We start from the raw sequence: 13,933 nt of genomic DNA, 5'->3' as shown, positions 1-13,933 counted from the left end.
AACTTTGTTCGTAGAGATGCTTCCTAAGGCCCACTTGACTTCACATTCCAGGATGTCTGGTTCTAGGTCAGTGATCACACCATCGTGATTATCTGGGTCATGAAGTTCTTTTTTGTACAATTCTTCTGTGTATTCTTGCCACCTCTTCTTAATATCTTCTGCTTCTGTTAGGTTCATACCATTTCTGTCCCTTATTGAGGCCATCTTTGCATGAAGTGTTCCTTTGATATCTCTAATTTTCTTGAAGAGATCTGTAGTCTTTCCCATTCTGTTGTTTTCCTCTATTTCTTTGCATCGATCACTGAGAAAGGCTTTCTTATCTCTCCTTGCTATTCTTCGGAACCCTACATTCAGATGCTTATATCTTTTCTTTTCTCCTTTGCTTTTCTCTTCTTTTCACAGGTATTTGTCCCATTACTTCATGGCAAATAGATGGGGAAACAATGGAAACAGTGACAGACTTTATTTTCTTGGGCTCCAAAATCACTGCAGATGGTGGCTTCAGCCATGAAATTAAAAGACACTTACTTCTTGGAAGAAAAGCTATGACCAACCTAGATAGCATATTAAAAAGCAGAGACATCACTTTACCAGCAAAGATCCATCTAGTCAAAGCTATGGATTTTCCAGTAGTCATGTATGGATGTGAGAGTTGGACCATAAGGAAACTGAGTGCTGAAGAATTGATGCTTTTGAACTGTGTTGGAGAAGACTCTTGAGAGTTCCTTGGACTGCAAGGAGATCAAATCAGTCAATTGTAAAAGAAATCAGTCCTGAATATTCATTTGAAGGAATGATGCTGAAGCTGAAGCTCCAGTACTTTGGCCACTTGATGGAAAGAACTGACTCATTAGAAAAGACCCTGATGCTGGAAAAGATTGAAGGCAGGAGGAGAAGGGGTCGAGAGAGGATGAGATGGTTGGATGGCATCACAGACTCGATGGACATGAGTTTGAGCAAGCTCTGGGAGTTGGTGATGGACAGGGAAGCCTGGCATGCTGCAGTCCATGAGGTCGCAAAGAATTGGACATGACTGAATGACTGAAATGAACTGAACAGAACTGATAAAAGCCTCAGGCAAATATTCATTAAATTTTCAAAGATCTAGTTTCAGTCTACAGTTATAGCTGTTTCTCTGTCTCTTTTAAAACTGTTTACCCACATGTAAGAGCTTCATGGAATATTGCCAGACAGCATAATATTGATACTTTTCCCTGAAATTGCTGGGAAGATGTGAAATGATTAGACATATACACTCATCCCAGCTGGAAGGAGAGTACTACTTGTCTTGCTACTTATTTGGCTCTACTTCTCAGATTTCCCCGTCTCCTAGAAGTGTGAACATATAGGAACTGGATTTGGAAACTAGTTCTCTAGGAAAAAAATCATCAATATAAGAATATTTGAGGGGTGGGGAGAGACCGGTGTGGCATGTTGGAGAACAGGCTACAAGTAGACTTTACAGATTTATTGTTAACCCTTCACAAGATCAATGACTTTCAGCACATGTCAACATGAAAAGCTTTCATCAGCTGCACTTAATTTCAAACACCAACAGGTAGAATTGATTCAACAGCATATCTGTTTCACCATATCTTATATCTGTCCTGGGAAAATGGTTATTTTTAATATGCTGTTAGAGCTTGGTTTTTCACTTAGACAAGGTGAAAGCATATTCTTTGGTTGTCTTTGTGAATTACTATTCGCTTTTTTTCTGTCTTCTAACAGGAACGCCCACCTAAGCCTGAATTTCCCTGGCTGGTTACTGCCACGTGGTTCGCCTGCTGTGACTTAGAAGAATTATTTCCAGTTTTTAAAGGACTTACACAATATATAGTGTTATTTCCTATTTCCGTACGCATAGGTAATACATCAAAAAGGATGATTGTAAACAAATTCATGAATCCTAACTTTAAAAGTCTCCTTTAACCTCTTCTGCAGTATCAGTATTTTTCACTAGGAAAGTCTTCATTTTTAAGAAATTTTGAGTTACTTGTTTTCCCAGTTTCTGGAGGCAAATGCTTGGCCCATGAATTTTCAATATTTCATGCTTACAATTATACCCGTTTTAAGGAGATGCATTTACCTCCAAGTATTGTTTTAGCTTCATCTCATACTGGTTTTGGCTTCCCTAGTGGCTCAATGGTAAAAAATCTTCTTGCAATGCAGAAGACACAAGTTCAATCCCTGAGTCAGGAAGATTCCCCTAGAGAAGGGAATAGTATCCCACACCAATATATATTCTTGCCTGGAGAATCCTAAGGACAGAGGAGCCTAGGGGCTACAGTCCATGGGGTGGCAAAGAGTCAGACACAACTGAGCATGGCAGGTTGTACTTTTTTTTAACTTCTTACTGAGGGATAGCACACATATGGAAAAGTACGCAAATCAAAATCAACAGCTTGTTATAAAATACTGACCAATTCTGAGCTACCACCCAAGTCAAGAACTAGACCAGCACTAGCATCGCAGAATTCCCATATATTCCTTCATAGACCCCTTTCCCTCTTTCCCAAGGGTTATGCCTGCTCTGAATTATAACAGTCGATGTTACTCTCCCCCCATGTTTTACTATGTGTATGTGATCTTTGCTGTTGTTGTTTAGTCAATAAGTCATGTCTGACTCTTTTGCCACCCCATTAAAAGTAGTTTGCCAAGTTCCTCTGTCCATGGGATTTCCCAGGCAAGAATACTGGAGTAGATTGCCATTTCCTCCTCCAGGGGATCTTCCTGTCCCAGGGATTGAACCCACATATCCTGCATTGACAGGCAGATTCTTTGCCACTGAGCCACCAGGGAAGCCCCATGTAAACTTTAATTCAAACCTATTAATTGTGGTATTTATTTTACTGTTTTTTACACCTAACCAGTCATTTCTAAGAGAGATATATTAAGGTACACCACTATGAAAATTTCTCTGTAATTCTAGAATTTCTCCCATTATATCTTGTGGAACTGATGTTGTTAATTAAGCATAAATAGGTTTAGGGTGATTATCTTCCTAACAAGTAAAATACCTGAATAGTGCTTTTTGCCTTAAAATATATTTTCTAATATTAGTATTATTAGATATTATTACAGCAGAATTGTCTTCATTAGTATTCCCTCTGTATATTTCTGCATTCTTTATTTTTATCTCTTCTGGGTCATCATCATGTTTCAGTGTATCTTTAGTAGGATTTTGTTGTTTTGAGCAACATGGCAGTCTCTTTTTAAACAAGCAATTTTTAATCCAACTATTGTAAAGTTGCTTATACCTCTATTTCAGTGGCTTTCAACTGGGGAAGGTTTTGTTCCCCAGGGGACATTCTGAAGATATTATTGGATCCCACAACTGGGGTGGTGCTACAGGCATCCAGTAGGTAGAAACCAGAGATGTAACTAAACATCCTACAACCAGAACAACCCTCCACAACAAATTACCACTTGCAAATGACCACTTGGACCAAATGGCAGTAGTGGCAGAGTTGAGAAAATCCTCATTTATTTGGACTTACTTCCGTCACCTTATTTATAGGGATTTTTTCCTTGGCATGCTTTTCTTTATTTTTTACTTCTTCTTTCTTGCCTTCAGGTCAGTTTTCCACATTCTTTTTTTTATTTTCCTTGTACTTATTTGAAGTTGTGTGTTCTGTTGTTATTTTTAGTAATTATTCTTCTACTTCTCATATGAATGGGTTTTTTCCTGAGTACACCCAGTAACTGTGGTGGTTTAAAGGCTATGTGGACCAGAAATTCTGGGATCCTTACATGCTCATTTGATTTCTAAATAAAGACTAGGAAAAATAAAATACTCTTCAGTAAATAAACCAAATGAAAATTGTGTTTCTATATTGTGGACCAATTAAACAAGATGGCTAGAGGAAGAGGTAGAATACAGAAGAAAAATACTCATAGGAGAAGTCTAGTGATGGACAGTTGGGGAAAGACCCAAAGCAGAAGGGCTAGATGGAGCTTCATAAACATAGAGGCAAAGAAAGAGGTGAAGGTTGAAAGACAAAGTAATTCTGAAAACAACTCATCATGTTTGGACAAAAGACACTATTACTGTCATCTGAGACTAAAATTTTAGCAATTTAAAACAACTTTCTTGTTTTCATTTGTTAAATTTCAAGGTTGATTCTGGAAATCCTGCAGAATCACAAAGGTTTGTGTGTGGTAGGATGGCTTGTGTTCTAAAAGTGAGCTTTAGATCTTTGCAGGTGAAGTTTAATGATTAATTTCAAAGCCACTCACCTTCAATGGCTTCCTAACTGCCTTAATCTTGTGCCTATGTGTTTCATGTTCTATTAGTTGGGAGTTAGAATTTTAAATTATCCTGCCTTATTAGCCAAAGCCCTAGTGACCATTACATTACAATAATGAGAACCTGAGGAGAAAAGTCCTTTTGGAATAAATGTTTCCACTACCTGGTTCTCAGAATAATGCATCCAGTAAAAAGTGCTATGGTGTGCTCTACCCTGTGGTCTCAGGCCATGTGATTGTCTATATTTCACACAGAAATTAGAAGTCTTACAGAATTACCTACTGCTCCTGGGGCATGAGCTTAAGTGGCACTAAATTTCTGTCACCAGCTCTGTAGCTGCTATTGTTAGGCCCTCAGAGGAGAGCCCCACAGACTAGCTGGAAAAAGTCATTTTCCAGCCTGCCGTGGAAGCCAACCATTTAGTGTAATATTCAACCCCAGCAGCCTATTTCATCACTAGATGGTCGTGTTGGTCTGCTGAGCGGCTTACAGCAGCACATTGTGTGCCCTGCAGGAATTTCAGTGCTAAGTCTTGTTCAGTCACTCAGTCATGTCCAGCTCTTTGCCACCTTGTGAACTGCAGAATGGCAGGCTTCCCTGTCCTTCACTATATCCCTGAGTTTGCACAGATTCATGTCCCTTGAGTTGATGATGCCATCCAACCATCTCATCCTCTGTCGCCCCCTTCTTCTCATGCCCTGACTTTCTCAGCATCAGGGTCTTTTCCAGTGAGTCGGTTGTTCATATCAGGGTGGCCAAAGTAGTGGAGCTTCAGCTTCAGCATCCGTCCTTTCAGTGAATAGTCAGGGTTGATTTCCTTTATGGTTGACTGGTTTGATCTCCCTGCAGTCCAAGGGACTCTCGAGAGTCTTCTCCAGCACCACAATTCAAAAGCATCGATTCTTCAGGGCTCATGCCTAATGCACAATTTATTCATATGTTATTTATATGGTAAAAAAAGTATATATGCCTGAATATTTTATTTGCTTCATCTGTCTGACACATATTTTATTTGCTTCATCTGTTTCACACTAATAATTGTGTTATTTTCTATCACTGCTATGTTTTTTCTGCTTTTTCTTCTTCCTCCAACAGTGATGGGGGTTCTGGGGGCATTTTTGGGGTGGGGCTGCACTGGGTCTTTGTTGTGGCACTCGGGCTTTCTCTAGCTGCAGCACTGAGGCTTAGTTGCTCTTTGGCATGTGGGATTTTAGTTCTCCAACCAGGGATTAAACCCACATCCCCTGCATAGGAAGGCAGATTCTTAACACTGGACCACCAAGGAAGTCCCAGCAGCGATAGTTTGATGTATTTTTATGCTATTGTCTGACACATATTGACTTATTTTATTATATTTTTATTATTGGGTCCATATTGTAATTAATATAACTTGACCTATTTTGTCCCATTTAATTATGTTTGCCTTGAATTCTAATATAGCTAATATTACTCATCACTTCTTATCACTTAGGGTTGGTTTTTTTTTTTGCTCACATTTGATTGATAAATCTCTACGCATCCTTTAATTGGTAACTTCTCTGTCATTTGTTTTAACTTCATGTTTTGTAAGTGGTTTGAATTCATTTTCTGATCCAATTTTCAATTCAGTATTTCCTAATTAGGTTGGGTAGAGGGAGATTAATATATTTACATTTGCAGTAATATAAAAAACTGATAGTAAACGTAGAAATTTTTTCCTTACCAAATATACTTATTTAATGGGTTTCCCCAGTGGCTCAGTGGGTAAAGAATCCACCTGCAACACAGAAGACACAGGAGATGTGGGTTCAATTCCTGGGTCAGCAAGATCCTCTGGGGGAGAAATGGCAACCCACTCCAGTATTCTTGCCTGGAGAATCTCATGGACAGAGGAACCTGGCGGGCTATAGTCCCAAGGGTCGCAAAGAGTCAGACACAACTGAGCAACTAAACACACACATTTATTTAATATCACAGTCATAGCAACTGTAATTAAAGCATGTTTTAAAATTGTGTTTCCAGGGTCTTTTGAGACTTATATTAACCCACCTGATCAGGACGCCTATTCTATAATGAAGGAGAGTGATCAACTCATAACAACGGAAAAGGTGCCCACAAGCTATAATTTTTGGCATCCAGAACTAAGTTCTTTCCACAAGTTAATCCTTATTAAATGCTGTAAAGAAGAAAAGGTAGGATATTTTTCATTAAAGAACTGTGTTATAATTATTTCTGCTAAAGCTCACCAGCCAGTTATGATTCATGGACTGATTAGATTTATTTAGAAAGTAACAATGGCCAAATTTGGGAAGTGGTTTGTGACTTTGTGTTGTTAGTAAGAAATGGAGACTTTGTGTTATCAATAGAGCACAATATTTTATACAGGAAATGATGAGAGAAAAGGCTGGAGAGTCATCCAGGGACCTAGAGGAACTTCCTTAATGTTGCCATGGGGAACTTGTGCTTCCTGCCAGGGAGGTCAGGGCTCTGCTGGATGGTGTTAGCAGAGGACTGGTGAGCCTCTCAGAACTTGGCAGCAATGGGAAGGAGGCATTTGAACAGAAAAATAACATAGTCACCAAGACCAGTGTGAAGATGGTTGACATAATTATGTAAGAAATTATGGCAGCTTGCATAAAATAGAATGAAATAGCACCATTTGCAGCAACATGGATAGACCTAGAGATTTTCATATTAAGTGAAGTTAATCATACAGAGAAAGAGAGATATCCTATGATATCACTTATATGTGAAATCTAATTTAAAAAATGATACAAATGAACTTATTTACAAACCAGAAACAGACTCATGTATCTTGAAATCAGACATTTGATTACCAAAAGAGAAACATGGAGGGAAATAATAAATTAGGAGGTTGGGGTTAATATATACCCACTACCATATATAAACTAGATAACAAGGACCTACTGTACAGCACAGGGAACTCTACTCAATATCCTGTAATAACCTATATGAGAAAAGAATCTGAAAAAGAATGGAGATATATACATATATACGTATATATATAATTCACTTTGCTGTACACCTGAAGCTAATAAAACATTGTAAATCAACTGTACTTCAATAAAAATTGTTTTAAAATTATGGCAACCTGCATTAAGATAGAGGTAGTAGATTAAAGAGATGGAGTGAGATGTGGAGATGAGGCAACTAGTATGGCTCTTGGTTTTTGCGTGGGGGCCAAAGGGGAGAGTTGTATCAACAACTAAACAAATGTGAAAGGAGAAACATGTTAGATAAAGACGTCACTGAGTCTGCAGTATCTACCAATATCAAAATGTATAGTAGTCTGGGGACCAATTAATATCTGGGTAGAAAACTTTAGAGAGAAATACAGTTTAAAAAATAGAGATTGGGGAATCATTAACATAGAGTTGGAAAGTAAAACCACAGGAGTTGTTAAAATCGTAGAGGAATAATAGGTTAAGAGGACAGATGGGCAAAGGATGAAACCCTGAGGAGCACCAACTTTGAAAAGACAAAGAGAAAGGATGAAGAGCCCTTAAGAAGGAAGAGGCAGAGGGGCAAGAAGAACATCAGGAGAAAGAAATGATGTGGAAACCCAGTAGGCGTAGTGTTTCAATACAGCAAGAATTATCAACAGATTGTAATGAATGGAGGGTGTTCTATGAGAAATGGGAGAAAGAAAATGCACTGGAGAAAGTGAAACCATAGTTTGGAGATATTGAGGCTATACTGTAGGATTTTCTACTGTCTCTTTAGGAAAACAGAAAGGCTGTGGGGCTGGCCTGGGCTACTGATAATTGAAATAGATGAATGGAAGATAGAAGGTCATTGAGATTGTTGGTAAAAGTAGTTCTATAAAGGAGAAGAGCTCTAAGAAAAAGCTTATAGACTGGGAGAAGAGGGAAAACCTTGAAAGTTTCTTTGGAAGCAAATGTAGTTGGACTAGGAATGTAGCACAGTTAGAAGGACAGGAGAGGTTGGGATCAAAGTTGAGCTTAAAACTTCTAATGAGAAGTTCCAAGTGGTGACCATGTCCTGAGGGTGGCCATAGGTGTGGGTGACTGAGAAAGTGATGAGATGATGTGCATTAGAGTTTGAGGTGAAGGCACTGTGCAGTTAGGATGTGGGAGGTCCTTCTGGACCCTGAACCCGTGTTGTGTCACCCCAGATGATGACAAGACAATGCCTGAGACACAGTTGATAAATCACTGGAACAGACATAAATGCAGAGGAAGCTGTAAGCTAGGTGGCAAGTCTTCAGTGGATATGGGACAGTGGCTACAAGGTCGGATACCGACAAAGATGAAAGGATGATTAAACAGCAGTAGTCCCAAAGAAGGAGTTTTAAAGATTGAGACATAGGCTAGAAAATTCTAGACTATGGGAAATTTTTGTTGTTTTTGTTTCAGGTTCTGTGTCTCTGTGTATGAGCTAAGGTTCTTAAGGTTGCAGCCATATAGAACAAATTTAATAAGTTCAAGACTAAAAAGGATATATTAAAATAAAAGGATACTGGGGTAGCTCATTAAATTTGAGGAAAAGCCAGTTAATCACACTTCAGGAGGAGCAGCTCACTGGGCAACTCACTAAACATAACTCTATAGTATTGCCATTGATAGCACTCAACTCTCAATGCAATTGTTCCTCTAGTTTCAAATTCTCAAGAGAGAGATTCTGATTGGTCCAGCTCAACTTAAGTTTTGTTCCTCGTCCAATCAGCTACAGATAGGAAAATTGCATCATGCAGTAGGAATATGACCCCACAAGAGTTCTAGAGAAGAGAACAGATGCTGGTGGGCTACATCCATGCAAGATTCCACCTGCTATGGGGCCTTGTCTCACAGCCAATATTCCCATTTCTCTGGTCCAGAGAAGATCAGACTCAGGAAAAGACCTAAGACTCACTTTCTATCATTTGAAGACCAGTACCTGTCCCTCAGCTTCTGTCCATAAAACATTTAACAAGTATTCCAGGCACTGAGGATACAATTGTGAAAAAGAAAAATTCTTTTTTCTTATGAAAAAGGAAAATTACTCCCAAAGGCTTGTATTCTAGTGGGAGAGAGAAGGGACAGAAAGAATAAAATACTTTCTGCTTGCAAAAAGTTCTAAGAAGGACATGAAAGAGAAGTTTCAATAAAAGTAGTACAGTGGAAACTAGAGTAGGAAGCCAAGGAGGACCTCTTTGAAGAGGTGATAGTCTCAACTTCTCATATAAATCATTTCCTGTGTCATACCAACAACCTGTGGGAGCAGACTGGAGGGTGTCGGGCAGCAGCAGGGAGACCTGGAACAGTGCCCCTGGGTGGGGAAGCCTAGCAGAAACTCAACGGCAGACCAATTGGGAGAAGGAAGAGGGTTCCAGAGGAGAAGGACCAGGAATAGCTGAGAGCCAGGACTTCAAGCTGTGGTTAGAGTGATTGCTCATGGGAACAAAAACGAAATAAATAGAATGAGAAATGGAGTCGAGCCCTGCACCAGAAGTGGGCGGAGTCACTCCCCCTCAGGCACCACCTAGGCTTGGAGAGGGGAGGAGCAAAGGGGCTTGATAGAAAATGATTTCCTACCCCTCCCAGTCATGAAATCAGGTCAGCCTGAGGACAAGGATTTTTTGTTTGTTTTTAATTAATTTTTTACTGGAGTATGGTTGATTCACAATGTTGAGAGGTTTGTTTGTTTGTTTGTTTGTTTTTTGTCTCTTGGACCCTTTGGAGAATATGATGAAAGTTGCAAGCCTTCTTAGAAAATACACAAATGCTCTTCCACATATGATTATGTAATTCTAGTTAAGAATCTCAATCTTGGGAAATGAAGTGTGTTCTCTCACACACACACACACACACATTTATTTTTTACATTTAATTTTTATTTTTACCTTTTCACCCTCGGCATCCATTTTCTGCTCTCTGGCAAACAAAGGTGTGTGCTCTGTATCCAGAAGTTTATTGTTGTTGTTGCTATTTTTTTTAATTTATTTTTAATTGGAGGGTAATTGTTTTACAGTGTTGTATTGGCTTCTGCCACACAGCAACACAACTCAGGCATAAGTATACATATGTCTCCCATATGTATCCCACTCCTCTAGGTTGTCACAGAACACCATGTTGAGCTCTCTGTGATATATAGCAATCTCCCATTAGCTATCCATTTTACACATGGCAATGTATATGATTCAATGCTATTTTCTCAATTCATCCAACCCTCTCCTTCCCCTTCATTGTCCACAAGTCTGTTCTCTGTGTCTGCATCTCTATTCCTGCCCTGCAAATAGGTTCATCAGTACCATCTTTCTAGATTCCATATATATGTGTTAATATGCGATATTCGTTTTTCTTTTTCTGATTTATTTCGTGCTGTGTAACAGGCTCGAGGTTCATCCAACTCACTAGAACTAACTCAAATGCATTCGTTTTTATGGCTGAATACTATTCTGTGTATATATGTACCACTACTTCTTTATCCATTCATCTGTTGATAGATATCTAGGTTGCTTCCATGTCCTGGCTATTGTAAATAGTGCTGCAGTGAATACTGTGGTGCATGTATCTTTTTGAATGATGGTTTTCTCAGGGTGTATGCCCACTGCTGGGATTCTTGGGTCACGTGGTAGTTCTATTCCTGGTTTTTTAAGGAATCTCCATACTGTTCTTAGTGGCTGTATCAATTTACATCCCCACCGATAGTCCGACAGGGTTCACTTTTCTCCACATCTTCTCCAGCATTTATTTTTTTGTAGATTTTTTGTTGGTGGCCATTCTGACCCACGTAAGGTGATACCTCATTGTGGTTTTGATTTACATTTCTCTAATAATGAGTGATATTGAGCATCTTGTCATATGTTTGTTGACCATTTGTATGTCTTCTTTGGAGAAATGCCTGTTCAGGTCTTTCAACCACTTTTTGATTGGGTTGTTTGTTTTTCTGATATTGAGCTGCTTGTATATTTTGGAAATTAGTCTTTTGTCAATTGTTTCACGTGCAATTATTTTCTCCCATTCTGAGGATTGTCTTTTCATTTTGTTTATAGTTTCCTTTGCTGTGCAAAAGCTTTTAAGTTTAATTAGGTCCCAATTGTTTATTTTTGTTTTTATTTCCAGGAGTTGGGTCAAAAAAGATATTGCTGTGATTTATGTCAAAGAGTATTTTGCCTTGTTGTTGCTATTTTTAAGATTCCACATATGAAAGATAATGTTTGTTTTTTTCTGTCTGACTTATTCCACTTAGTATAATGCCCTCAAGGTCCATTAATGTTGTTGCAAATGGCAAGAGTTCATTCTTTTTTATGACTGAATAATATTCCTATATGTGTATGTATCACATTTTCTTTCTTTATTTATCAATTGATAGACACAGGTTGTTTTCATGTCCTGGCTATTGTAAATAGTGCTGCAGTGAAGACAGCGGTGCATGTATTTTTTTCAAGTTATTGCTTTCATTTTCTTAAGATAAATACCCAGAATTGTGAGTGCTGGATCATATGGTAGTTCTGGTTTTAATTTTTTGCAAAATATAAATACTGTTTTTCATAGTGGAGACATCAATTTACATTCCTAGCAACGATGCCTAAGGGCTCCCTTTTCTCCAGATCCTCACCAACATTTATTCCTTGTCTCTTTGATAATAGTCATTTTAACAGGTATGAAATGGTATCCCATTGTGATTTTGATTTACATTTCCCTGATGATTAATGATCCTAAGCAGACAGATATATGTCTTTTCTGGAAAAATGCCTATTCAGATCTTCTGCCTGTTTTTTAATTGGATTGTTTGGAATTTTTTTTGCTATCGAGTTGCATGAATCTCTTATATATTTTTGGATTTTAACACCTTATTAGTTGTATGGCTCAAAGATACCTTCTCCCATTCCATAGGTTGTCTTCTTATTTTGTTGGTTGGTTCTTTTGCTGCACAGGTGCTTTTTTATTTTGTATAGTCCCACGTGTTTATTTTTGCTTTCGTTATTTGCTTTTGGTGTCATATCCAAAATCTCATTGCCAAAGCTACGTCAAGGAGCTTTTCCCCTCTGTTTTCTTCTAGGAGCTTTATGGTTTGGAGTCTTATATTTAAATTTTTAATTCATTTTGAGTTCATTTTTATGAGTGGTGTAAGCAGGAATGTAAATTGGTATAGCCACTACAGCAAACAGAATGGGAAAGTATAGTCTCTTCAATAAATTGTGTTGGGCAAATTGGATATTCAGATGCATAAAAATGAAAATGAACCCATATCTTGGGTCAAACATGTTGTTCGAGGGTTGACTCTATAAGATCATATCATCTGCAAATAAGGACAATTTTAATTCTTCCTTTCTGATTTGGATGCCTTACTTCTTTGTCTTGCCTAATGGCTCTGGGTAGAGCTTCTGATACTATGTTGAAATGGATCCTCATCCAGTAGCCTTTACTGTTTTTTCTTTCAACTTTCAGGTGGTTTTTGCCCTTACAGACTTTGTCATAGAAAATCTTGGGAAAGCCTTTATAGAGACACCACCTGTGGACCTCCCCACTCTGTATCAAGACATGTCATACAACACTCCCCTGGTATTTATCTTAAGCACAGGCTCAGATCCCATGGGTGCATTTCAGAGGTTTGCCCGGGAGAGTGGATATTCAGAAAGGTAAGGTCACATTGTTCAGTTTTAATCATTCATATGAACATCGCCTAGTTAAAATTTGCCTTTTTTTTTCCTTCCCTCTGTGGAATGTGAATTCCTAATTCAGGAATCCCTTACTAAATAAGTTAAAATACTTAATAGTGTAATTCTAGTCCAAGTCCAAACGTCTGAAAACCAGAAGTAATAATAATACAAGTCCCAATCTGAAAGCCAGCAGACTCAAGACCCAAGAAAAGTCAGTGTTTTCATTTGAATCCAAAAGCAAAGAAATACAATGACCCAGCTCAGTCAGGCTGAAGGAGTTCCCTCTTCCTCAACCTTTTCATTCTGTTCAAGTCTTCACTTGACTGGGTGGGCCCCATCTACATTAAGGAGGAAAATCTGCTTTACTCAGTCTGCTGATTCAAATATTAATCTCACCCAGAAACATCCCCACAGACTCATTCAGAATGATGTTTGACTTAATGTCTGGGCGCCGTGTGACCCAGTCCAACCTCACTAGTAATTAGGAAACAATAAGTTAAAACCATTAAGAAGATATTTCATACTCATCAAATTAGCAAAATCGTGCCAAAGATAGGGAGCTATAGAAATATTCATATTACAAGTGGGAGTGAAAAATTAGTTAAAATCATTTTGAAGAGTAATTAGCAGTATATCAGAGTTGCAGAAAGCATTCCCCATATCCCAACAACTTACTACTGAATTTGCATGTTCAAAGTCAGTCATGGATGGGCAAAGAACATTCGTAGAAACATGTTTATAATAGCAACAACAAAAAAAACCTGGAAACAACAACCAAAATGTCCATCTTAAAAAACTATATAAATTGTGGCATATTCATATAATTGAATACACTATAGCCATAAAATAAATTAGGATTATGTTTATTAATATGGATGGGTCACACAAACTAATATTGGGCAAAATAAATTAAGTTGCACAAAAATTATATAATATTGGAGAAATTTGATAAATCAGATAAAATTATTAAACAGATATATATTATATACTGCTTATGGGTTCACATTTTTGCAATAATAGTATAAAGAGAAGTACAAAAGTTATACCAAGTCCAGGAGAGCAGTGACTTTGTAGAAGGTGAA

General features: G+C 38.1%; 1 protein-coding gene across 2 annotated transcripts in view; it reads left to right on the top strand.

The window, feature by feature from the left end:
• Window positions 1-13,933, top strand: part of DNAH6 (dynein axonemal heavy chain 6) — a 280,064-nt gene that overhangs the window by 214,323 nt on the left and 51,808 nt on the right. For both annotated transcript variants that reach the window (XM_061432712.1, XM_061432713.1), the window contains exons 62-64: window positions 1,729-1,864; window positions 6,248-6,417; window positions 12,640-12,830. In XM_061432712.1, coding sequence (XP_061288696.1) covers window positions 1,729-1,864; window positions 6,248-6,417; window positions 12,640-12,830 — 497 coding nt within the window. The remainder of the gene's footprint in view (window positions 1-1,728; window positions 1,865-6,247; window positions 6,418-12,639; window positions 12,831-13,933) is intronic.

This window comes from Bos javanicus, chromosome 11 (assembly GCF_032452875.1).
Source record: "Bos javanicus breed banteng chromosome 11, ARS-OSU_banteng_1.0, whole genome shotgun sequence".
Taxonomy (NCBI): domain Eukaryota; kingdom Metazoa; phylum Chordata; class Mammalia; order Artiodactyla; family Bovidae; genus Bos; species Bos javanicus.
This window is presented reverse-complemented; position numbering and strand designations above follow the sequence as displayed.